The following is a 23,271-nucleotide window of genomic DNA, read 5'->3' as shown; positions in this document are numbered from 1 at the left end:
ATCAGGTTTAGGTTTAGAGGGTTGGGCTGGGTCTTGCTTTGTTTTGTTTTATTTTACGGGAAAGCCGCTTGCTTCAGTGTTGAGCAAACCACGTAGGTAACGTGCAAATAGAACTTACCAAAATTGGGGGTAACTTGTAATTTTTATACAGTTGGACTAAAGGACCAGCCCATGTATCAGATCTCATGAGTGATGCTGTTGATGGCTTATTTGAGGATTTTTGATAAGAGATTTGTGGCAAAACTTTAAGAATAGTATCAGAGAATAGATAGTTTTCTGTTAAGCAGAGAAAGAGACGTTTACATATGGATTCTTCTGTCTTTTCACCCTTTTTGAAATACAAAATGTAACTAATTAGGTAAGATTTCTTTCCTTGATAAAATGAAATATGTCATGTGTTTTGTACCTTGAACTCTTCCAATCCCCTTTCTTGTACATAACTATTTGAAAATTGTTTTCTGATGCAGAAAGTTCTGATACTCACACTCAGCTTAGATATGGTTTGGGGGGTTTAAAAAGCAAAACAAAATCCACCTGGATCAGAATTTTAGTTTCACTTTCACTACATGATATACTTTTAGATTGTTATTAAATTTATTTTGTCTTGTAAGTTGGAAGCTGAAGAATAGCTGAACTTGTAGTGGCTTTTTTATTATTATTATTTCCAGAAAAGTAGGCTGCCATTCCAGTAAATTTTATAGGAGTGAGTTTCTTAAACTAAAGTTTCTTGTATCCTTCTCTTTAGGCTTCTTGTGTTTTGTTTTGTCTTTTAAACTCAACACAATACTGATAATTCTGTGGTAAATTCTGTAAGCTTTTAGACTTAAACCCAACAGGAAATGCTTTGTCTGAAACAGTATATGTGGTGTGCAGTTTACACTGTAACATTTTTATTAACTGAAATATGTTAGCAAGCTCTTAGTCTTTTGAGATATTTCAGTTCACATTAACAGAAGATGTGCAATCCCATTGATTTTAATGGAAGTATTCATGAATGAAGTTAGGCTATACATCGGAGATGTTTGCAGAAGCGTTTTTGTTTTCATGCTCTGGATACAATAGCTATATTTGCACACCAGAAGAATGTCTGAAATACTTTTACAAGGAAAACAGATTTACATATGTCTTTATGTAGTGTGAGCTATTTACAGGAGAAATCCTTTACTATGACCTGAGAATACGAAAAATTGACCTGAGAATACGAAATTGTTACAAAATAACAGTGTTTAGACTATGAAAATTGCCACTTTGCTTTCAAACTCACTAAAATACAGGCCTTTTTGCTTGTGTTTTTTTTTTTTTTTAATAATATGATGTTTTTAAATGCACTGGTGGTATTAGATGTAGTTGAGGGAGAAGGGACCATAAGCATTGATGGCAATCCTCAGTGTTTCTGCACACGCTGCTTTGTGCAATGTCAGTAGTACAGATCATCCCTTGTTTACCTGCTTTAAAATTGTCACTCAGTTGAATCTCTGAGGAAAACACTATGAATTATAAGTCATGATCCTCTGTCCGTTGCATATGCTTACACGGGGCCTTCAAGTGACTCATCAGATTGCTCCCTACAGTGATCGGGACTTCGGTGCCTCCTTCGGACTGCCTAGATTTTGTTGGATCTGTGTGAAGCAACAGGTCCACCTGAGAATTGTTTACAGAGGAATTACAGCCTAATTTGCAGCTTCAGTATGTGTAAATTAGCTAGCAGTTTACGATCCTGACAACAGTAGTGGTAACAGGAGTCTTGTGATACAACGTGCATCATCATTCTGTAGAGATCAGTGACAAACATCTGAAGAAAAGTAGTGCCTATGTTCATTGATTTTTAAGCAGTCGTCTTCCTAGATGCTTACTTATCTAACATTTGAGTCTGTAGAGCAAGTGAAAACCTTGATGTGACACTTAAATCGTTAAACCACTGCAGATGCAAGTAAAGGGTAAGAGTAGGTCAAGTCGTTCCTGGTTCCTTGGCCTTCCAGCTTTTTCATGCGGCGTAGTTTCAGATTTTAGCCACAAATAGGCAATGACATTTACAGCTGTAAGATACAGCTGGGGCATTGGGGAGGGATGGTACAATGTAACTCTAAGGAGACAGGTTATGAAATTCTACCTTACAGCAACTTGCCAACAATACTGAAAAATACACTTGCTGTTAGTTCTCAGGCTCAAAATACTAACACATTTCCAGGGACACCATGGTCAGTAGAAGCTGTGGCTGAATGTTGTGGGTTGTTTTTTTTTTTGGTTCCAAGCCTCTTTTTTTTTTTTTTTTTTTTTTAGAAAATAAAGCTGAACAATGTTATTGTTTTATGGTCAAATACAGTTTAAAATTAGCGTGGTAGTTACATCAATAGTTGAAATTTTTAAAATTGACCCTCTATGGTACTGCTTAAGGCAGTGAATTGTAGTATCAGATGAAACAAGAAGAGACGTGTTCGTTGGTATTATCATTCATATTTGTATGTCTGTGTAGAGATAGATATCACATGTTTGTATCTTCATATATGGGAAGAGGTTTTTTTATTGTCTTATGACAATGCTGTAGCATTTCATTATATGAGAGTATTAATAAACCTTATCTCGATCATTTAAAGCTTTCTAAAATTTCTGCTGTTGATGGAGATGATGCAGCTACTATCTGATATGGTAAATCAAATTACTCAAGTCAGCATTGTACAAGTCTGTTGCATCTGCCTTCTGTAAACTGCCATCCATATCCCATTAAAATATCTTTCCCTTAACATTCAAGTTAAAAAATCAGGGTAAATGTCAGCTTTCTAGCGCTAGTACCAGAAGCTTTTGCCTTAATGGATTTGTAATGATAAAGAAATTGTTGTTACCTGCAAGACTGTACAAAATTCCAACTAAATATCTTTGATACTTTCTCAGGATCAATTCAGTATGAATCTTCGTTTCCTCATTAGCTGTTTTCTTTTTAGAAGAAACTGGCATTGATTTTATTGCACTAGTAGAAAGAAAAATCTGACAAGTAAACAGCAGCATGTCAATTGTCCTCATTTTAATGCCCTTCTGGGCAACAGTAATCGCTTCCACTTCTGTCTGCACAGTAGTGAAAAATCTCGGTTATAAATTAATTAATTATTTTTGAGCTTTCCATGTTTATTAAGACAAAATATTAGTAAGAAAAAGTGCAGCATAGGCAGGCCACTTGTACGTGTATAAAATTCTGTACCAAAAAAGGTTGATTCTACTTCTGAGTCTAACACTCAAATAGCAATGTGGAGAGCCACAATTATGCTGCTGAAATGTAATTCTGGGGTATAATCAAAATTAGAATTAGATTTATTATTTTTAAATGAAATTAAAAAAAAAAAAAGATGCAGAACATGAGTCAGATTGTTAGAAGTAGCAGTGAAGTGTACCTTGCCAGCTTCCAAGCTCCAGCGTGTCATTACAACACTAGGGCTATCCCAGATATAATTAGGGATAAAATGTAGTCATTTATGTTCATAAAATATTAATATATATCTGTGCAATGTCTGTTTAATAAAGAAAAAGGTTACAGTATGGCTGTATTTTTGCAGTATTTACAGAATATGTCATATCAGTGTTTTTGTGCTCATGTTTCTATTTGTTCTTCTCCATATGCTGAGTTTTTTAAAATTATCATGTTTCTAGATTCAGCACCCTTACAAGCAGTGCAGCAGTAGGTATCCAGGATACAGAGAATGAGAAAGAAACTAAGAAAGTTGTTGGTTTGTGTCAGCAGCCATCTGTTAAAACAAAACCCTTCCACTTGGTAGAATTTTCTACCAACACAAAATAGTGATGTTGTCAAACCTATTTAGTATTATATAATAAAGAAATCACACTTGGCAAGTGCAATTGCATGTTAACATTGAAACACAACTCAGCTGAGGAGGTGATACGGTGAAACAGTAATCGATAGATAATTGACATAAACATAACCAAAATACTATGCATACACAAAGGAGATTGAATATCAAAGCAAATTAAGCTTTGAACTACACCTAAAACTTTAGGTATTTCACAGATATGTTCTCAAAAATACATCATGGAATTTGATACTTGATATTTAGTTCTCTGGAGAATCTCTGAAGAATTTAATCCATGCTCCTGTTAAAGCAGGGTAAAATCAGATATTTTACATGCAGATTATTCATACTTCTGTACGAATATTCAGAGTCAAAATAGCTTAAAAAAAAAAAAAGGCAAGTACTGGGTGGGTGAGAGATTTCATTTTTTTGTCCCTTTTAAAGAAATTTAATAGGGATTAGAATGAAATGATTTTAGAAAGCAAGCTGTCTTGTATTTTCTAGGCGTGGGGTGCCACACACCTTTCTTTGCTTTTCAGATACCAGGCACTGGAGTACGTATCTTGTCAAATTGAAAATGTCTTTTGAGAATACAAGAAAAAAAATGGTTTGCAATAGTAATTTGATTATTGGCTCAGATGAAGCTTTACATATACACAAATATACGTGACTTCTCATATCAAATACCATGTTGGTGCTCTTTATAGATATATATTTTTTTAAATACAAAAATAATTATGACTGCTATAAGAATGTAGTTGGATAAGGTGGTGTGTAATATTCTGTTTATTACTACCTCAACTTTCTTACATACTGCAGCACAAATGAAAGGCAAAAAAAAGTGGGAAAGGCTTCGCGTTTCTGATTTGTATCATAATACTGCAGAATGTAAATAGAAAAATAGTATTACTTACTGTATTTTCCTATGTCACATCAGCCTTCCAAATTTTGATGGCTGTCAAATAGCTTGAATATTGTATTCTCTTTCTTTAAATTTGTGTTCAGCTGTTTCTCAAGCAAAGGGCCTACTCCCCAGGGAGCTTTTCAATGGATAAGGTGGCAGTGAAGATAGCGTTCTATTTTCCTGTGACTCTTACTTCAGAAATGACAGCTAGAATAAACTGTAGCTGGTTTTGTACTGCCAATATTTTTGGTAGCTAGAGCACTATGTTTATGATACCGGGTATACCAAGAAGAGTTCATAAAAAGTGTTATATACCAGGTGTTTGTTGTTAGTGTTTTGTAATTTTCCTCCATTCAAATGCATTGAAAAACTTTATAGACAACATTCAGTTGTACAACAAAGCTTTGTAATGGTGATCTTCGGGTGGGTCTTTGTATCAGGACAATTTAGTAGATTGTCAAGTATGTCCTGACAAGGAGAGCTCTGCAGTTGAGTGAAGCGCAGGGTAACAGGATGTTTACCAGTCCCACTTGCTCCTGTGAGCAGCTGGAGGCAAGAGCCCTGGGCATCCTGCTCCCTCCTTGCCACCACCCTTCTTTCCCTACCTTGTTGATCACCATAAAACAATGTTGAGGGAGTCCTGCTTTTGAGATTTCTTTTGACATTTCTTCTGTGGACAGAACCATTTTAAAAAAGCTTATGATGATAGGTATTGTGTTTTAGCTGTCAAAAGAAACTACTGCAGCTTGGAAAGTGAAAGCTTTGGTAAGGGGAAAAATGGTTTATAAGAAAAACAAGTAACAAAAAGTATTTTATATACTGTGTCATGTACTGTCATATTTTTTTCCTTCCATTCCAAGTTTCCAAGAACAGAATTGACAACGTACTGTTGTAGCATATTGAATGTAGACTGGTAGGTCTTCTACAACTTCCTAAAATTAATTTCTGCTTCTTACTTTAAAAGGTACATACCAGGGACAATGGACAGGAGGGATGCGACATGGGTATGGTGTACGTCAGAGCGTACCCTATGGCATGGCAACTGTGATCCGTTCACCTCTCCGAACATCTCTAGCTTCACTTCGAAGTGAGCAGAGCAATGGCACCGTTCTGCATGACATCACTGCAGACAGCCCGGCTGGAACAAGAGGCGGTTTTGTGCTCAATTTTCACAGCGATGTAGAAGCCATGGGCATTAAGAAAAAAGGAGGCTTATTCAGAAGAGGATCCCTTCTTGGTAGTATAAAACTTAGAAAATCTGAATCTAGATCATCAATATCTAGCAAACGGAGCTCCGTCAGGAGTGATGCTGCTATGAGCAGAATTAGTTCTAGTGATGCCAACTCTACAATTAGTTTTGGAGATGGTGACTGTGATTATTGCCCTATGGAAGACCATGTTGATGCCACCACGACAGAAACGTATATGGGTGAATGGAAGAATGACAAGCGCAGTGGTTTTGGTGTTAGTGAGCGTTCAAATGGTATGAAATATGAAGGAGAATGGCTAAATAACAGGAGGCACGGATATGGATGTACCATGTTTCCAGATGGCACCAAAGAAGAGGGAAAATACAAAAATAATGTTTTGGTTCGTGGAATAAGAAAGCAACTTATACCAATACGAAACACAAAAACTAGAGAAAAGGTGGATAGAGCAATAGAGGGTGCACAGCGAGCAGCTGCCATGGCAAGAACCAAAGTGGAAATTGCAACTTCAAGGTATGTTATTACAAAATATATTTGCTCATCACTGAATTTTCAGGAAAAAAAATGTTATAATACGCGAGCTCTTACTGTTGACAAAATGCTCAAAAGTGCAAGGGATTTAAATGTTGTCTTTCAATTTCATATGGGTAACTATTGACTTCAGTTAAACTGTATATATAAAACTCAGAACTTCAACTCATTTGAGTAAAGATTTTCATATATGTTCCATAATATACCATGAAAGTAAATTTCCACAGCTCATACATTCCTGTCTTAAGAGCTGCTACAGTATGTCTTTAAACCTGCATGAAAAATAAAAATGGTGAGGAAATGCAAAGAATTATTTGGGGGATGTGAGGTGGTGATAGAGTATTTTCCCATAAGCATGCTCCAGTTACTCTTATTGTGTTGACAATTTTTGGGGTATCATCTGAGATTCAGAAATTTTTCATTTGACTGGGCATTTTAAAATGCGTGTGAGAGGCTGTGATATGAACAGTGTAAGAATAATGGTTGAGGCTCTTGTGCTTAGAGACTGTTGATTCAGTTGCCAGAACAATATCTGCTAAGAAAGGTTTGTGTAAGGATTCTTTAATTTTGCAATGTAGTTTTCCTGCAGCCTGAATTCATCTGGGTCTTGTGACCACTACTTCACATAGCAGTGGTCTTCTCCCCCTGTCAAGTGTTTGAGATGGAAGGGAGGAATGTAAGGGTATTAGTAGTAGGGGAAAAAAAAAAGTCATTTCCTCTTTGAACTCCTAACCAACAATCAAGCAGAGTTGTCTGAAATGGAATTGTTACAAATTAAATCAGTGTAGACAATTTTAATAGGTTTTACTATAAAGTCTGAGAGCTCTTTAAAAGGCTATTTAATTTTTGATGTCTTCAAACAAGTTTCTGTGGCAGTTTCTCTGTTGTTGGTTTTAGTCTGTTTCCTCGGGCAGGCTTTTCTTGAAATATGCTGTGAACCAAAAAAAGAAACCAGAAATGTGCATGAAAGAAAATCTTCCTGCTATTTTAGAAGGAGGCTGTCACATTACACTTACAGCTGAACAACTGATTCCTGATTTAGTGTGGTCAGTAGTGTATGTTCAGTGACTATCCTTTTTCTGGCAGTCATGAAGAGTACAGAAAGACTGAGAACTACGTACGTGGGAAAGCTGGAATATGTGGATGGCTCATAGCAAAAAGTAGTTGAGACATAAACATGAAGAGTTTAGTGTACTATTAAAGAAGTTTTACAAGCACTGGCCACCTAAGTAACTAGAGGGTAGCATATACTCTATTGCTTCTATAAATATATGTAAGGCATTACATGACAGCGTACCACATTAGTGAAGCAGAGCAATAGCGGCTAACTTTAAGAAGTTCCTGGATCCCATTCATGTTTTGTCAGTATGTAAGCCCTAGTTCTGAAAAATGGGTGATGGAACATGTGAATAGGGTTAGTTACCAATTTGAGGTCTCAGACTTTTTTTTTTTAAATAGCTTTAAGTAACAAGGTACAGTATATACACTTCCGTTTTAAGAAGGGCTATGTCTCTGATGTATTTTGTTTGCTGTTCCTTATTCTCTTAAATTTTGAGTGAAGGGTAGAGTTCAGACTGCTTCTTTTGGAACAGTTTATGAAAATAGTGTTTATTTCTTGAAAAGATGTTCCTGAAATTGGAACAACAGAAGGCATCTGCGGTAGTGCACCTGACTATGGGCTGCTCTTTGGTTTTTCTCTTGAGAATTTCTCAGGCACAGTCCTGTGACTACCAGGTATCAAGATTGCAGACAAAGGTTTCCTTTCTCGTAGCAGCCTTTGCACTAACTGTATTGGCATCGAGTCAAAAGCAAAGTGACCTGACACCTCATCAGGCAACATCAGGCATAAAGATAACATTAACTTCACTTGTGAGTGCATGTGGGACTCATCTAGTAGGGATGATGTGACACTTCCCATCTCACAAGTTTTCAGAATTCCCTTTAGGATCAACCAGTGGGAGCAAGTCCATGGCATTATGTGAATTAGGGGACTGGCATACTGGCAGAGTCAATAGCACTGACTGTCCAAGAGTCGGATAATCTAAAAGAGATGCTGAAAGAGCATTGAGGAAGAAACTTCAAACGGTTGCCAAATTCTAGACTGATCATATTGGTACTGTTTCAGGATGAGAGAGCTTGCTGCTGTTATATGGAAACTTGAGGCCCAGTATTGGTTTGTGACTGTGTTAGTTTAACAGACCAATAAAAATGAAGTACTTTTGTTTTATGGTGAAATTACCTGATTACAGGTGCAGGATATTGCCCCTGGGAACTTACTGCGAACATAACTTCTGCAAAATCTCACTATGCTGAAAGCCTGGTGATGGGAATAGAGCAGTCATACTTACACATATTAATGTGACTACTGATTAGGAAAAGTCTCATAAACTTCAGCTATACCCATTCTCTTAGCTGTCCTTAGAGCTAAAGAAGCAATATATTAATCCCTCAGACAGTAACTTTCCTGCAGTGTCTTGGATGAATGTGAGTATGGTGGTCTTATCTGTTTCCTAATGACCAGTATTATAGGCAAAAAAAATCCAGAAGTGTCTTTTTTTTTTTCCATTTCTCTGTCGTATAATAAAGGTATAAAGGTGGTTTTGCCCATATGACCTGTAAAACCTTTCGTTTCTGACCTCACCAGCAATGCATGTTGCTGTAGACTTCCATTCCGTTACTGTAACGACACACACGCAGTCCAGATTTCTATTCCAAACAGCCAGAAACCCAGACTCTCAGTAGTCAGATACTTTCCTTTTCAATGCAATTTCAAGTTGTGTGCTGTTCCTCCTGTACTGTTCATTCCCTAAATGTTTGCTGAGCCAAATGAAACCAGACTCCATACTCCTCTTCATAGCTCCCTGCTGGTCATGACGGGTTTGGCTGATAGTTTGACCTGTGACAGATGTCCACACAGTCATCAACAAGACCAACCACTGTTTTTCTTTATATTCTTGATGTCCTTTTATGTCTAAAAGTCCTCAATAATCTGTGCAGTCAACCTTTATCTGTCATGATAGTTTGGTTTACAAAGGAAAATCTAAGAGTTGGTTAAACGTAGCTTCTCTGAGCCTGAATTTACAGTGGTACAGAAAACTTTAGTTATCAGGGAATTAGTTACCAGCCTCTTTTACGCAGATCTATATCCAAAACAGGTTATACATTAGCAATGAATAAAAATGCTTCTAAGTTGGTAGCGCATTTTAGGAGTCTTGATTTTGTTATAGTTTTACTAGCTATGATTAAGCCTATGATTAAGGCATAAATACAAAAATCCCAGAGTTTGAAGAATTATAGAAGCCTGTTAGATATTTGTCACTTTCAAGATATTAAAAGGCTTTTCTCTCTCTGTGTGTGTGTGTATGTGTGTAATTATAGGCAGTGATTAGGTCAAATTCATCTTTAATCCATTTGTGCTAAAAGCAGTCAGGTTTACTCTAGCTGTCTTTTGGGGGCTTGTTCTCTAAAAGGAAAAGCTACCTTCCAGAAACTTTTAATGAATTCTTTTCTGTGTTTATTTCAAGCACAAGTGAAATGCTTCAAAAGCTAGAAGATATACGTTGCCTTCTGGAAGATGTTAAAAATCCCCAAAAGTCCACTGAAACGAGAGTCAAACAGAAATTTGTTTCAAGGATACCAAATACGTCTCTGAGTAGGAATTTTGAACTTCTTTTTATGGCTGCGATGTGCCTTATTTAAAGGAGATAGGCCTCTGCAGTTCAATATGAAAGATTGGATTTTCTTTAAGCTTTATTTTTGCTTACTGGAATGATATTAGAGCATTTCTTTCCTGGTATTAGCATCCCTTAAGTTCTCATTAAAAGAGTAAATTTAGTATATTATATTAACTTTGCCTTCATCATTACTTACGATGGTATAAATGATGACATTTTTGGAATTCAGTTTGGGAATTTGATTATAAACTTACCTTCTAATACTCAGTATCGCTGGGTGGTTTTAAATGTGCAAGTCGTGAGTATGTAGTGCTGGAAGCAGAAGGAATCATGTTTGTTTACTTACAACCCTTCGTATACCAGATTCTTTCTAGGAAAGTTAGTATTATGGGTTTAGAACTGAGAGTTGAACCAATTTTTTTCTCCTTTCTGATTTTTACTAGATAATGCTCACCTATAAATTCTCATTTTAGTGTTGGTTCTCTGAGGAAAAAGAGACTTTGCAAGGACACAGAGGGACAAGATGAAATGACAATAAAAGAAATAGTGTGATGATAGTGTGTGGAGGGAAAGAGAGAAAGAAGTCAAAAGAAATAAAATGTTTCCTTCTTGATCTTTTCCTTATACTCCATTGATCTTTCAGCTCATAAAACAAGCAGGCCAATTAATTGTATCTTTTTTATAATTCTGTTTTCCACAGAAACTAAACACTTCTAAAACTCTTTCAAAATTTTGGAATACTTTACTAATTTGTACTGTCACAAGATGCTGTGAGAACTTTTGCCCACGTGAAAAGTTACATTGTCATGGTTTTTCATTGCATAAGCACCTGAGGTTTCAGTCAGGGAGAATGGTGCCTTTGTGTTAGGCACTGTACAAATAAATTACCCTGTGCAGAGACCTTGCAGTCTGGGAAAATGGCAGTGCCCAACAAATGGAAAGAAACTGGCAGGATTGTGAAAGGTCCTGAGATCAAGATAACAGTAAAATTAATATCTTACAGCTGATAATATAGGGCAAAATCTCCTTGTCAGTTAGCTGTCTGTGCTTAGATAGCCATGTCTTGCAAGCATCCTGTAAAGGTTAGCTTTTAAGGGGAGTGCTGAAGGGGGATTAAGCGGTGTCTTCTGCAGCGATTTCTTTTTCAGAGCAGCTCTTTTAGTCAGCTCAATTTTATTTTTAACATGTTTGTGTCCAAGTCTACAGATGCCATGGCTTAGTTACAGCCTTTATTTTCCTGAATAAACCAATGAAATTCTAGATCCAATCCGGTGCCGTGGGCAGCGGCAGCCACCTCCGCTTTGTGGGGCTGCTGCTAAGCAGCCTCAAGATGGTAGAAAGGCCGCAGGAGGACAGTGCAGGAGGGCTGGCTCGCGAGCAGAGACCTGGCACAACGATTTGGGGTTCCATTATGTGTGGGGTCATAGCGGCTTCCTGGAGCCAGTAGCTGGCTTGTGTAATTTTCAGTCTTGAAGATAGCTGAGAGAGCCTGGCCTGGCACTGCACCAGCCAGGCCTGGGCTCTTAGTGTTGGCTTGAAGATGCTGGGCCGTACCAGCTCCAAACTGCGCCTCTCACTGGTCTGCCCTACAGCACAGCACTTGTATAAGAAATCCACAGTTATATTTCTCAGATCCTTAATTCTGAGTAAGTTTCAGTATGCTGTGCTGCATGTGGAGTCGTCAGGAGTAGTTCAGTATATGGTTCCTTCATTGTGTTTGCTGCCTTGCATGACCCGTACTCTCTGCTTGACCTGAACAGATCATGATTTCCAGGGAGAGCTGGAATTAAGTGCATGGGTCCTATAGTTTGTGTCTATGCTAGATGGCAGCTGCCAGTCCTTCCAGCTGGCACTGAACGATGTGCACCGTGCACAGCTTTCTGTTCTGGGTTTAGCTGACTCTACCATAAAGCTTTGTTTACCCAAGAAACTGAACGGGACACTTGCAAGACTAGTCCCTTGCACATCGTTGAGATGCTTTCCTTATTATATCTGAAATACGAACATCGTGTTTAGGCATAGGATCCAAGAAATACCAAATGTATTTATATGACTTCTTGCTTTAGTGCAAAGTTGACTCAGGTTCAAAACAAATTCGATTTTAATCATTTTACTACATAATCTATTTGAAGATAAAATACTGTGGTAAAACTTAAAATAAGTCTTCAGCTACTATGGATAGTAATTTTAATGTTAATTCTGCATCCTTTAGAGGAAACCATATGTTCCTGTGGGAGTTATACCCATAACTTCAGTGGGGCATATTTTCACTCAGATTTCAAAAACAACTCACCGGTAAAAGAATATGGTCTCGGACCATTCCTCTGTTATTTGTTGGAGTATGAATAATACATCTGTTTGAAATAACAAATTGTATAAATATCACTACACAGATTTGCTTTCTTAATATTTAATGCATTAAGATTACATGGCTGAAAATATACAAAATTACTCCTGTACTATCACTCAGCTTGAAATTTAAGAGAGCCTCAGGTATTTAAATTTTTGATCAAAGTACTTATATTAGAATACACCTACTTATAGCTGTAAGTCTGAATAAGGATATTAAAAGAAAAAGTAAAAGGCCTGCTTTGATTCCAGTGTGAAAGCAAACAAGCATTCCTTAATACCTTCAGGAATACTTTTAAAACAGCAATTGAAGTGCAATCACTTCTGGAGTATGGCCAATCTTACTTTGTGTTTGTATTAGACATAGACTTTGTTACCCCAGAGTTGCTTTTCTAACTTGCTTAAAATCTGGAGGTTGATAGTTTAAGATTGAAAGTATTCTCTGCTTTCAAAACATAAACAAACCAACACTCTGTGCACCACTGCTTTTAAAATAAGCATGAAAGGAAGGCTTTTTTTTCTTTTTCTTTTTCTTTTTTTTTTTTTAATATACAAACCTTTTTGAAACGCTTCTTTGTGTAGAGGGTTAAGGATTTTTTTCCCTGGTGTCCAGAATACCTTATTTAGGAGCTGAAAGAATCTTTACAGCGGCAATCCAGCAGATATATGTGAAAACACTGCTTTTTTTGATGATACTGAGACATACTAGTAAAAGATCAATATTTTTCCTGTAAACAAAGAATTAGATGAGCTATTATGCTGACTCTTGCCTTAGTTGTTACATAGCATTTCAGTTTTGATCTGTATTACGACAGTTGTTCAAAAGCTAAGCTGCAAACAGCATCTGTCTCTGCTGACTTGCAGGGGAGTTTCTGTGATGGAAATAAATCTCCATTTAAAAAACAAAATCTGTAGGGTTTGTAGTGGTCAGTCACATGTGAACCAGAGTGTAAAGCCATTAGACTCGTTATTAATTGCTATAAAAATATTCTCATAAACAAAGATATTTCATATTTTTGCTAGTACCACTGCATACATATGGCTAGTAGTACTAGTGTGAGCTTCAGAAGTGTATTTGATGTTTTAATCAAAGACTAAACCAATTAATATAGAAACTTCCCAGCTTCTTCAAAGAAATAAGAAAATGTGCTTTTAACTGTAACGTTGTTGATCGGTCTTTTCAGTGAAGAACTACAGTAGAAAGAGTCATTTAAATGATTTAGTTATTGCTTCCTATGTTGATCTTATAGTATATCTTCCAAATAATAATTGATTAATTTCATGAAAACTGGTGTAATTCATTGAGTGATGCTGTTTGTTTGAATAGTAACTTATCAGTGATACATACTATGATTTCTGTTCTTTTTTCGCTGGCAGTTAATACCTTTTCTGTATTCTACATCTAATAGACATTGGTATATATTTTCATATACTAACTTGCCTTCTTTTTCCTTCCCCGTTGGTACATTGTTACACGTTCTTCATTATTCTGCAGTTCTCTGCTCTCATTGTCAAAGTCCAAGGTGGCAGAGAAAATCTTTGTAGCTAGTATCCAGGAGCAAATTTGTCCTGTATGAGCTTGTCTCCCCTCAAAACCATTTAAACTTCTAACATCTGCAACAAAACATTGATTATTCTTGTTGCCCTCCTTAGATGTTTCTTCAGTTCTATATAGATGTAGTATGCCAAGAGCTCGTTCCTGAGCTCACCACAGTACCCAATGCTTTACAGAATCACAGACTCACTGAGTGGTTTGGGTTGGAAGGGACCTTAAGGATCACCTACTTCCAGCTCCCCTGCCCTGGACAGGGACACCTCCCACTAGACCAGGTTTCTCAAAGCCCCATCCAATCTGGCCTTGAACACCTCCAGGGATCGTGCAGTTATGTATGAGGTTAGACTTGTTCTGCCTTGCACATCACTCTTACATTGAAATTGAACTTCATTTACCGTTTAAGAGTGATTAACAAGCTTTGTGTAGCCCTTTGCAGTTCTCCCCTGTACTTCTGTAACAGTGTTGTTCAGATTCTGTCATTTAGCTTTTCACACCTTTTCCCAGACTTTCTATGAATGTAATGGGTTCTCAGCTCAGGGCCCTATGGATATCCAGTGATCAACCTTCCCATTGAGAAAACAGTTGTTTAATCTGATATTTATTGTATTCTATCGAATACAATATTTATTGTAGTTCTGTTGAACTAATTTTTTATTTACTCAAGTATTTCCCCTTGTTTTCTCCTGTATTCCTCCATTTAGGCTCCAGAGAGTTTCTGGTGAGGAAAGTGTTATATTTTGGTCCTGCTACATTAAAAGCAGAGGTTGATGGGAAGTGATGGTATTACCACATTGTATTTGAAAGCCAGGAATTTTCTTATTAGCATCTGGCTAATATGAAATCAGTTAAATGTGAATTTCCTGTTCTCGTCTTCTAGGAGTTTAAAAAGAAAAGCATGTATTTCTGTTTTCTCTTATCACTCTGAATCTTGTAGGCTGCTATTTAGGCTTTAGTTACCTTCCTACTACAGTATGGCACCCACACTTTACACTCATATCAGTTTATTGGCATGTGTAAGATGAAAGGACATTTTGCTGCTGCTTCTGCTTTACTTTCTGATTTGGGGGTAGATCATTCCAGACATCTTCTCTCTCTGAGTTTTTAGACCATTTCAGAAAAAAAAAAATGTATGTTGGAAAAATATAAATATACAAAGTATATTAAAGCTATGCAACAGGACTTAAAATGCAGATGTGGAAAGAGACAAGACTCAAAGATGTTCACTGCTGAGGTGGTCTCCTGGCTCATGTGGACATGCATGATGGCTGCTTATTGGAAATTATTTGCTTATTGGGAGCTAAGGTTTTATGACTGTCACAGTTAGAAACTTGACTGTCACAAGGAGAGAAATAAAACTAATACATCGTAGTTATGACAAACTCAAATAGCTTCGTAGGAACTGGCTCTGTGTATATTCAATGCAAGTTCACTTTTTACGCTCTCTCACTTACAGGTATTGGTGATGTCAATTGTATAAACATTTTAGGAATATATTGGCACTTATCAGTTCTACAAATATCAACAGAACAGATAAGCTACTGACCTATTCTGATATTCAAAAATGTTTGATTTTTATAGATATGTTGAAGCAATTGGTGATGGTTTCTGTTGAAGAGGCTTTTCCTTTCTTCTCATGGTGGCTATAGGCCTTGTGCAAAAGTGATTCCTGTTGGGCGTGTCTGATGTTTACAGGCATGTAGAGTGTCTTAATGGTGTGGTTTACAATTAAGGTTTGATCGTTTTGTATTCACAATTGATACTGAATTACCAGAAAAATTTATACTGGGTGTCTCACTATTTTAGGCAATATTTATATTGTGCCGTATCAGTGAAGAATCTTTTTTTTTTTTTTCCTAATGCAGAAATTATACCTTTTTCAGAAAAAGGCTTTATTTAAAGACTGAAATGGGACAAAAGAAAATTAGTCTATACACAGAATTCAGATCACTCCACCTGCAGAAAATATAGTCGTATTACTTGGTCACAGCTCACCTCTATAAAAACTATAATGTGCTATGCTCTTGTTATGAAGATACTGAGCATTTTCTTCTCAAAGTCTGTATCTGTGATATGCATAGACATGATGTGTTTCTGATGGACAAACTGCTTAGTGGAGCTTCTGCTAGCCTTTGTTAGCAGGTTTAAAAAAGTAGATAGCATTTAGCTTTTAGCCCTGCTGGGTCTCTGGATAATAATTGCAGGTTGCGATCAGACAAAATGATGGCTCTAGTAAATTCATGAAGGAGCTGGTCCTAAATTTGATGTGATGTTTTCTTCGTATTTTAGTTGATCAGAATAAATGGTTTTTAGCAGTTCACTGTAAGTTCCAGCTTTCAGACATAAGATACTCAATTTCAGTTTGTTTGCTCTTTGAATTTATGATGATTGAAAAGCTATAAAAGTGGTCTTGAGGACTGTGTAATTGTTGAGTTGTGAGTTAATAACTGCTGACAGATACAGTATTTGCATAACAAGATGAACTTTGGCTCTGGACCTGTGGTGAGTGGACAGTACAAAGATGTCTCTTTCAAGAAATTCAGAATATATAGATAGGTAAGCTTTCTGAAATCTCTGACACTTTTTTACACCTCGATTTTCGGTTTCTAGCAAAGATAAGATTAGACTGGAATCCTTTCTGTATGGAGCACTGTTAAATTTTGCACAAATAAAAAAAGAAAAAAAATGTGCTTTGGTGTTTGAGTAGGCATTGTGCAAGTGTTGGTCTGGCAAAACCTGAAAGCTGGCTTCCTCACAGAGGCAGCCCTTCTGTTTATTTGGTATTGCACAACAGATTTAATCAGCTGTTTGTAATAATACAGGCATTTTTGGTCAGCAGTTCAAAGAATATCCTTACTGATGTTCTCAGAGGCCAGTCTCAGAAAAGTCAGCTACAACTGTCCTCGGGAGCCTTGCTTGCTTCTTCAAGGCCTTTAACAATTCAGGGAATTCTGTTCTGCTTTCAATAAATCTCAACATGAAAAAGATACTTTTCTCTGGAAAAGAAAATGAATTTGTCTTGAAAATATCCATCCTGGTACATGAAAATGCATACCCAAGTCAATGTATGACTTCATACTGCTTAATTCAATAGATAGTTCTGGTTTTGCACAGAAATACGCTTTGCCAGAAATAAGGTGGCGGTATCCTCTTGGATTATCTGCTTTTCAACGCTCACTGTTAAACTTTAAACCACTTGATATCATCTGTCTGACCCTGAAGTGGTTTATTGTCTCTTCCTCAATAAAACTAGCATGTTCGAGGTGTTCTGATCTTCTTTCCCTCTGTTCTTTGGCACTAAATTATCTCATTTTGCAAGTGGAAGTTTCAAGGGAGATGGAAATTGAATTTCCTTAGGTGTAAGGCGGCTGAGGAAGCAAGCCTTTTCTAGGCAACTTTGATGTTCCTATCTATTAATAAATTAAACTTTGGAACAGATTAAATATAACCTTTAGCAGTTAAGTCCACTGTATTTTCTTTCAGATAACACTTGAGGAGTGTGGTGACTCAGGCCGGTACTTTCAAGAATATTTACTGTTTAGAAAAAAATAGTTTTGGTGTGCTTTGCCCCTCCTGTTATCATGCTTTGAGATCAAGTATATTTGGTTCCTACCAAGATGACAATAAACTGAAACTTAAGGGAGAATTAATTCTGGAAAGGAAGAGTAAGATTCTGTTAATATCCCCACTATTAAGCATTGTAAGTCTACCTTTTCTTGGTTTTCATAGTGATATTGTTCTGTGGCAGATTTAAAGCGTGATATAAAGCGCTTATTATGTAATATAATAATAATTTCACAGTGTGACGACAGTGTAGTAAAAAGGAACTGAGGGGAAAAAGATGGAACTCTTGGATTTTAGGTGTATTTTTAAAATATCTTTGGATCTTTCTGTAGCTGCTTTACTGACAGTTCTCCAAGAAGTACTCTTTTTTTTGTTTGTTTTCCAGAAATAGAAACTGGTTGAGGATTCCCATGTACGGTGAATTCCAGATGCTGCTCTGAAATTGTCTATAATTTCCTATTTGATTGATTATCTTGAGGTGTTATTGTTTTGATTTACGTTATGAGATTGCTGGTGTGGGGAAGTTTTATGAGAGCTTTTCTTCTTTGTTTTAGCTCTTCTATTCACTTTTTATGTATAAAAGTCACCCATTTCCCAATCACTAAGAATGGATCACTAGGCCTTACTTAGGAATGGATGCTGTTAATAAGAATATCAAACTTTTTTTATTATTATTTTCTATACCAACTAAATTCCTTGTTAATATCCCTGTGTTTTGACCCTGTTATTGCTATCAGTGTAATGCATTTTCTTCTCTTGGAAAGAAATGCATTAGATGGATTAGCAAATACTAAAAATATCTTTGCTTAACCACCAAATTATATAACCATCCGATTTCTGTTGGCTGCTGGTCTCATGCTGTGGTGCATTTTAGAAATCTGTATTTTACATCACACCAGGTGAAAGAAAGTTACTGATTTTCATCAGTTCTTCTTTTAGAGTTTTAAATGTCTTATTTCTTTTTTTTAATGTTATTTTTCATTCAAATAGTTAAAAGTAGAATTTACTGAAGGCTTCTGATACCTACTATCAGTTCAAAATTTGAAAATCCTGCTGCTTTCATATGCTATGTTCCTTCTTATTTTGGTCACGTTAGTGCACAGTGTTTGGTACTTTCTTTTGGATTTGTGGTTTATTTTTGCTTGGGGATATTTTTTAATGGAACAAGAATTTAGATCAGACCTACTGTCGAGGGCCATGGAAATAAGCTGAGTCACTTTCTAGAAAGATCTTTACAAATACAAGAGAAGATTTGGTCAACATGACCAGCTGTAGTGGTCGTGTCTTCTTTCTTCTGCACTTTCTATATCATACGAGTGAAAGGATTTTATGGAGTTAATCTGTTCCAGAGGCCTATATAAGGAGAGAACATGAAGACAATCATTAATTTTCCATAAGAGTAAATATTTTTTTTAATTTCATGATTTTCCTCTAAATTTCCCGTAAAGATCTGAAGTGACTTATCTCTTAGTAATAATCTATTCCAATACTTGACAGCATAAAGTAGTAGATAGGTACTTGCTTATAACTCAAATTTCTTTGCATTGGTGAATAAAGAGAAAGAAGGCTCAATTTAAAAGGGTAGATAATTGACTGATGTTCATCAAAAATGTTTGTAATGAGATAACTTTATAGACTGCTATTTCCTCTTTATTTTTTTTCCTTTGCTGCAAAAAGCTTGTGTTGTCTTACAGTGGAAGTGCTGCCTATGATCACATTGCCTAAGGTAGAGCAGCAAGATTTTGTTCTTTGTGAATGTGACAAGACAAGTCAGCTTGTATCCTAAGGTCAACAAAGTGTCACCTTCGTCTGCAGCTACATCCGTTCCTGCTGTTTGTTTTTCTATTGTGTGGCTCTAATGAAGAAGAAAAAAAACCAAATGCATGAGAAAAGGAAATGATGTCATTAGAGCGATCCCTTTGCATGTTAGGGAAAAGACTACACACAGCCTGCTTCATGAAGGGCATGAGAACATCCTGAAAGGTATTTGGCACCTTTTGTTGAAATATTCTAATAGATCCCATTAACTTTCTCAGCGTTGCTCTGAAACAATGCCTACGGATGGAGGCTGAGCACCAGACCTATTTTTCCTTTATTTGGTGCCAAAAAATTGAGTTACCATACTGTACAACATCACCTTAAAGCTAATATTGTTTATGTGTTGCTTCTGGAGTGGTATGTACACAAAGCATTCAAACTTTCCTCAGCAAGCTTTTTTGTGCTTTCATCCATGATATTCTTCACAAGTGAGTGGGAGAAGCCTGGATTTCTCAAGACCTTCTTAGGAGACCCTTCGTAGAGACCATCTCTGCAGCCATGTGTCCAGTAGAGTAAGAGTAGAGAGCTGAAGTTACTACTATTTGTTTCTGATTGAACAACTTTCTATCGCTTTACTGCTCTCACTCCATTCTCTTTGGAGTATTTGTCCCACTTGTTAATGCTAATCTTTTCAGCTGTATGGTCTCAGGGGCCTGTCCACTGTATCCATTTGAAAGAGCTGAAATGATGGAGCCTTGGAGTCTACTTGTCACCTTGCAAATGCCATATTTATAATAAGGATAATATACATGCTGATAATAACAAGAGCAATGAGAAGATGATTTTCTGCATGTTTTTAGAACCCAGTGGTTTTGTTTAAATCCAAAAATATGGTATTCAAATGCAGTGTTCTGGTAAGTGATTTACCTCTGCAGTGTGATATACCAGGGAAAAAATCACAGGCTTCTAGCCTTCCAGTCTCTAATTTCCTCTCAAAAGGAAATAACTTGTCTGTCCATGGGTGTTGGGAGTGTGTGCAGTTGTTGCTAGCCACTAGAGAGAATGTTATTGAGGCATTATGGGTGTTTCTTCTGCCTCTCTACTGATGCAACATGGCTTAATATTTATACTGAAAAAATATTCACGGATTTTTATAAGTCAATGGAAACCTTAATTGAGAGGTGAACCTAGTGAATTCAGATAGTGAAGTAGTGAGTTCAAGCACCAGCATTTTAAAGTGGAAGACATGTTTCTTCAACAGAAAAAAAAAAAAAAAAAAAAAAAAAAAAAAAACGAGAAGATGGGAATGAATCAAATAATAGTATTTCTAAGTGAAAGCAGGAGAGATTCAATAGGGGGGATCCTTGTCATGCAGAGGAGCGTATTAATATTCTTAATGCAAGAATTTTTTTTTCTTATTAAATTGATGTAAAAAATACAATCAGAATTGAAAATAACTTTGTGGAATTTTAAAATGAAAAGACTCAAATGTTTCCATATAATAATGCAAAATAACTACGTTTTCATAACCCCTCAGGACACTTTAAAATGTACTTGCAGTCTGTTATGCAAAAAATGGTGAGACTGGTAGTAACATAGGCTGTTTCTTTTGCTGCTTTTTATTTTACCTTTCAGTCTGTAGGAGTGTGCTGACTTCACATACATGATCAGCAGCTCGTTGCTGTTACTCAGCCAGTTCTGAGGAGGGGAGCCTACAGCTTGCTGTTCAGTGGGTGCAGGGGAAAGAGTTGGTCAAGAGGTTTCAAAAAATTCACCTTATTTTTAAAATGGTGCTTGTGATGTCTGTGACTCTCCTTAGGAGCAGACACGGCTTTCTAAAGTGTTAATGAAAGAACAGATAAATGGCTTAGAGTCCATTTACACGGTAGGTTTAGAGGATGTAAGCATGAGCTGAGCCTGTCAGGCTTTTAGTTTGCTCTTCACATAATCCATTGGTGCAACTATTAAATGTTGTCCCTGCTGACATCAACAGCAAAACTCACAGTGATTCCACTGACACCAGGTTATCCCTGACAAAACAGTGCTCTTTGTGAGTTGCATGTACAGAGACAGTCCAGTTAACACAAAAAAACTTCAGGTTCTCAGCTTGCTCTTAGGTGCCCACTCTTCACAATTCCCAGCAAGACTAAAATTCGGGGCTTATTTTGTGAATTGCAAAGGAACTAATAGAGCTTTCTGAGGTTTAGTCCTCTCTCTTCCCAAACAATGAAGCTTCTGTAACAAATCAGTATGTCACGTTCTGCCTCCTGTTAGTCCTGCTGAATGCTGTGCTGCTCTGCACGCTGTCCCAAATAATTCTGTGATTTCAGTATGGTGCAGTTCAATACAAGTAAGGGGGACAGAATTTATTGTGGAAAGTCAGCTCAGTTGCTGAAGATAGCCGTATTTCTGGAAATTAGGGGGCTTTGCTTTGAAAAAATTAACTGAGGATATAGTTTAGTTTTTTACTGCTTTTCTAGAGAGTCTGATTTCTGGATTTGCATATTTGAGAAAAATGATTAATAGATTACATCGGTTTGCATTGGAAATAGCTAATTATACAGGTTGCTGCTGCTGCTTTTTGGAATGCAGCCATTTTTCTGTTGCAAAAGTCTTCAGCATACTAGTTAATCAGGAAAAAAAAAAAATCTTAAGCCTGGTTTGTTTTCCTCAGCTTTGCTCATCCAGCAGATGTTTCTAGAAGGTCACCGAGGTCATGGTGCCCAGTTTCCCTGGCTAGGTGCGTGTACCGTGCCAGGTGGCTTATCGTATGTGCAATAGGACGGAGGCTCCTGAGGAAGGGGAGGGTGCTGGAGCCACTCAGACAGCTGGCTCCCAGCTGGGTTTTTTTTCCCAAAGGGTCTTCAGCGGCGGGCCTGGAATGTGCTGTGAAATCCTGGTAGCGGCAGGCAGACAGCCATGTGATAGAGGAGGCAGCAGCAATGGGGAAGATTGTAATCAGGAGTGGGCTGCTGTTACTTCCCAAACAGTTCAGCCCGCAGCAGCCTGCCTGCGCGCTGCTCTTCCTCTGGTGTTTGTCTGGCCAGAAGCTGCTCGTGGCTTAGGATTGTTGGCCTGGCAAGCACCGTATGCACTCAAGCAGGACATCAGTCCCGTGGATCTGGTTCACAGCAGATCGTGGTTACGTGAGTTTACTCTCCAAGCACGCCACAAACTTGAGCGTGACCTTTCAGCGCATTAGTTACGGGGAGGCACCATGTTGGAGATATGTGACCTGACCACAAGGACTCCGGCATGCCTGTGCGCTGCAGAGCAGGGGCATGCAGCGAGCCAGCGAGCTCGGCTCTCTCAGGGGCGGTGAATCTGTCGCGCTTTCACAGCACGGTGGAAAACCAGCCTTGCTTCTCTTGGCTGCGGCCAGCCAGGGCAGCCAGCTCAGGGCCAGGACTGTGCTGATAGGGCTGCCCAGCCTCCTCTTCTGCAGCATGCTAGCTCAGTGTCTCATTGTACGTTAGAGTCTTTAGTATGTGTATGTAGCTTGTGTATGTACTTTTCACATGTACAAAGGCAAGTACTGCCTAATCTAGCCCACTTTAAGGATAAAACCTGATGTGTACTGGTGAACTACAGCAGCGAAGGCCATTTAGGCTCTATTAAAAAGGTAGGCTGGGAACTGAGTGCTTTAGCTAGCATGATTAATAGCATTGTGCAGTACAGAGTGAGTTTTAATAGAATATATTATAGCTCCAAAGGAAGCGAAATTTTTGACATTCAATGGATCCCCTGTATTCAGGAGCTGACCTTTTGGCAGTAGCTGTGAAATAATATACAGCAGAATCTTGTTAATTCATGCTAATGACTTAAGAGACCCGTCACGGATTACTTTATTTTACAAGTTAGCGAGTAAGTGAAACATGATGACAACTTCACAGATGCATGCTTTCATAGCATGTTCTCTGCTAATTTATCTTGC

The 23,271-nt window shown here is 37.4% G+C and overlaps 1 protein-coding gene across 4 annotated transcripts in view; it reads left to right on the top strand.

Moving 5' to 3' along the window:
* JPH1 (junctophilin 1) overlaps window positions 1-23,271 on the top strand; it is an 87,889-nt gene that overhangs the window by 1,364 nt on the left and 63,254 nt on the right. For 3 of the 4 annotated variants that reach the window (XM_035563149.2, XM_035563151.2, XM_035563150.2), the window contains exon 2: window positions 5,666-6,422. In XM_035563149.2, the coding sequence (XP_035419042.1) occupies window positions 5,666-6,422 (757 nt within the window). Of the gene's footprint in view, window positions 1-5,665; window positions 6,423-19,273; window positions 19,420-23,271 lie in introns of those variants that run through there. The other variant, XM_035563152.2, reaches the window with a different exon arrangement.

Source organism: Cygnus atratus, chromosome 2 (assembly GCF_013377495.2).
Source record: "Cygnus atratus isolate AKBS03 ecotype Queensland, Australia chromosome 2, CAtr_DNAZoo_HiC_assembly, whole genome shotgun sequence".
NCBI lineage: Eukaryota > Metazoa > Chordata > Aves > Anseriformes > Anatidae > Cygnus > Cygnus atratus.
The sequence above is the reverse complement of the archived record's forward strand: the minus strand, read 5'-3'. Positions and strand labels throughout refer to the sequence as shown.